The 2,500-nt window shown below is 47.4% G+C and overlaps 1 protein-coding gene across 1 annotated transcript in view; it reads left to right on the forward strand.

Moving 5' to 3' along the window:
* clpb (ClpB family mitochondrial disaggregase) overlaps window positions 1-2,500 on the forward strand; it is a 23,149-nt gene that overhangs the window by 17,454 nt on the left and 3,195 nt on the right. Inside the window, exons 7-9 of the mRNA XM_056610797.1 lie at window positions 925-1,029; window positions 1,562-1,606; window positions 2,124-2,285. Of these exons, the coding sequence (XP_056466772.1) occupies window positions 925-1,029; window positions 1,562-1,606; window positions 2,124-2,285 (312 nt within the window). The remainder of the gene's footprint in view (window positions 1-924; window positions 1,030-1,561; window positions 1,607-2,123; window positions 2,286-2,500) is intronic.

Here is a 2,500-nt window from a genome sequence, read left to right on the forward strand (position 1 = left end):
GATAATGCTTTGTTTATAATAAACCGGTCACATCCAGACTGCGAGAAACAACACGCCATTTGTGAATACTATAATTAATATTGTGAAAGTGGCCCACATAGACCACCCATTGTAATAATATCAGTCTAGCTCCCTCTAAACGGTGAGAGGCTTACAGAAGGTCAGGTGAGCCGGCATAGGATGTGCATGCAGGAGGGAGCAAAGGAGGGTTGGTGATGGAGGGAAAGGATCATGAAGAGGAATATGATTGGAGGAGAGGAAGGCGAGAGAGCCTGAGAGAAATGGAAAAGAGAGCAGGAGAGAGAGATTTGGAGGAATGACAGGCCAGAGAGATGTGAAAGAGGAAGAGAGAGACTGACAGAGTGAGAGAGAGGGGGGGGGGGGGGCCTGGGAGAAATGACAGGCCGGAGAGATGGATGAAGGAGGGATGGTGTTCATATTCTCTGTTGCCTTCAGCGACAGACAGTGGCCAGGAGACATCAATATTAAACACAACAATCTCCCCCCCCCACACACACACACACACAAACACACACACATGCGTACACAATACACACACACCCCACCAACATATATACTTTCCCCATGCCCATATGCATACCAAACACACAACATCAATATCTTATATGAGCATTTATATGCAGAATATTTTACTGACAAACATAATGTGTGTTTCCGGCGAGAGTCAAGAAGAATGAGAGCTCCGCAGAGAGGAATGCCGGGATTTAGGCCAGCACTTAGGAAGAGGAGAACTATTGTCTGTCTCTCCTTTTTTTAATGAAAAAAAATAATTCTGCATTTTTTTTCATGGTTGACCCATGGGGATTCTCGCCTGTTGTTATTATAACACACCCCTCCCCTTCCATCCCTGAGTTTTTACATCTAGATATTATAAGTATTTTTTTGTGCTCCCGATATTAAACCATTACCTGCCTGCTTCTCTCATCGTCGCTGTGCGTTGATTTATCTGCAGGAAAGACGGAGTTGGCCAAACAGGTGGCTCGTTACATGCACAAGGATATCAAAAAGGTACGTTCCCTCGCAACACTCACAACACACACTGCGACACACAGCACACACACTGCTAGTCATCCGCTTGCAGCGTATCAAAGTACAGGTGGGAGTTAGCCCTGACAGCCGAGAAGCTGCCAAAAGCGATCCAGTCGGCAGTAATTAGCATAGAGCGCTGCCGCAGCTGAATTCTATTCTGGTGGCTACTCTTAATAAAATCAAATGACACCAAAGCACACATTAAAGTTAACGTTTAATGAAAAGTGGTTGGTTTCCTGGTGTTTCCTCTGTCTAATTTTGGATGGATTAAAAATAATGACAAGATTTAATACGTGTCGAAGACGAAATCCCGTTGTGTTTGAACATGGCATTCCAATAATGACAGCATCGGGGCTGTATATCTACCAAAGAGATGTTCTTCCTCTGGCCAATGGGAATCGTGGAAGATAGAATCCAATTCCTATGTTTTGTGACAATACAGTAGCCTGACTCTCAAAGCCATTGCAAATTGTATCCGATGTTAAGTGATTATCTCCTTCTCTGGATCCAGGGTTTCATCCGCATGGACATGTCCGAGTTCCAGGAGAAACACGAGGTGAGCGGCATCTGTTCTTCTCCTCTGATGGACATCCCGGCCAAGTCGCCCTCTCCTAACTTTCATAATTCTGACACCCTGCCTCCTTAGAGGTGCTTTGTAAAGGGCTCATTATGGTTCCACGTCGTCAAGGACAGCGCAGACACTTTGAAGCAGTCGTGAACCTGTTTTGGTTCCGCGTCGGATTTTAGTTAGCGGACCAATCGCAGCCCTTGCTGCTGCGTCGCCTTGACGCAAGGCTTGTGGCGGAGGCAAGGAGGATCCGCAAGGACGTAATGGATCCGTAAACCGTAAACCCCCTTGCGTTGCGAAGACGTCCAACCATAATCAATCATCATAATAATCAAGAGTACCATATTAAGCGCTATATAAATTTCATTTATTATTATTATTATTAATCAGCCCATATATCGATACACGTCAAATCAGACTCTCGACTCCGCTTGTCAAAAACAGTGTGCTAACTATACCCTCGGTTAACTCTCCTCACCTGCTGCTGTCGTGGTCGTCCCCTCAGGTGGCCAAGTTCATCGGCTCCCCTCCCGGCTACGTGGGCCACGAGGAGGGCGGTCAGCTCACCAAGCAGCTGAAGGCCTACCCCAACGCCGTGGTCCTGTTCGACGAGGTGGACAAGGCCCACCCCGACGTGCTCACCATCATGTTACAGCTCTTTGACGAGGTGAGAGAGGGAGGGAGGGGGGAGAGAGAGAGAGAGAGAGAGAGAGAGAGGAGAGAGAGGAGGAGGAGAGAGAGGAGAGAGAGAGAGAGAGAGAGAGAGAGAGAGATGAGAGGAGAGGAGAGAGAGAGAGAGGAGAGAGAGAGAGGAGAGAGAGAGAGAGAGAGAGAGAGAGAGAGAGAGAGAGAGAGAGAGAGAGAGAGAGTTTCAGGTGAATG

Source organism: Gadus chalcogrammus, chromosome 16 (assembly GCF_026213295.1).
Source record: "Gadus chalcogrammus isolate NIFS_2021 chromosome 16, NIFS_Gcha_1.0, whole genome shotgun sequence".
Classification (NCBI taxonomy): Eukaryota; Metazoa; Chordata; class Actinopteri; order Gadiformes; family Gadidae; genus Gadus; species Gadus chalcogrammus.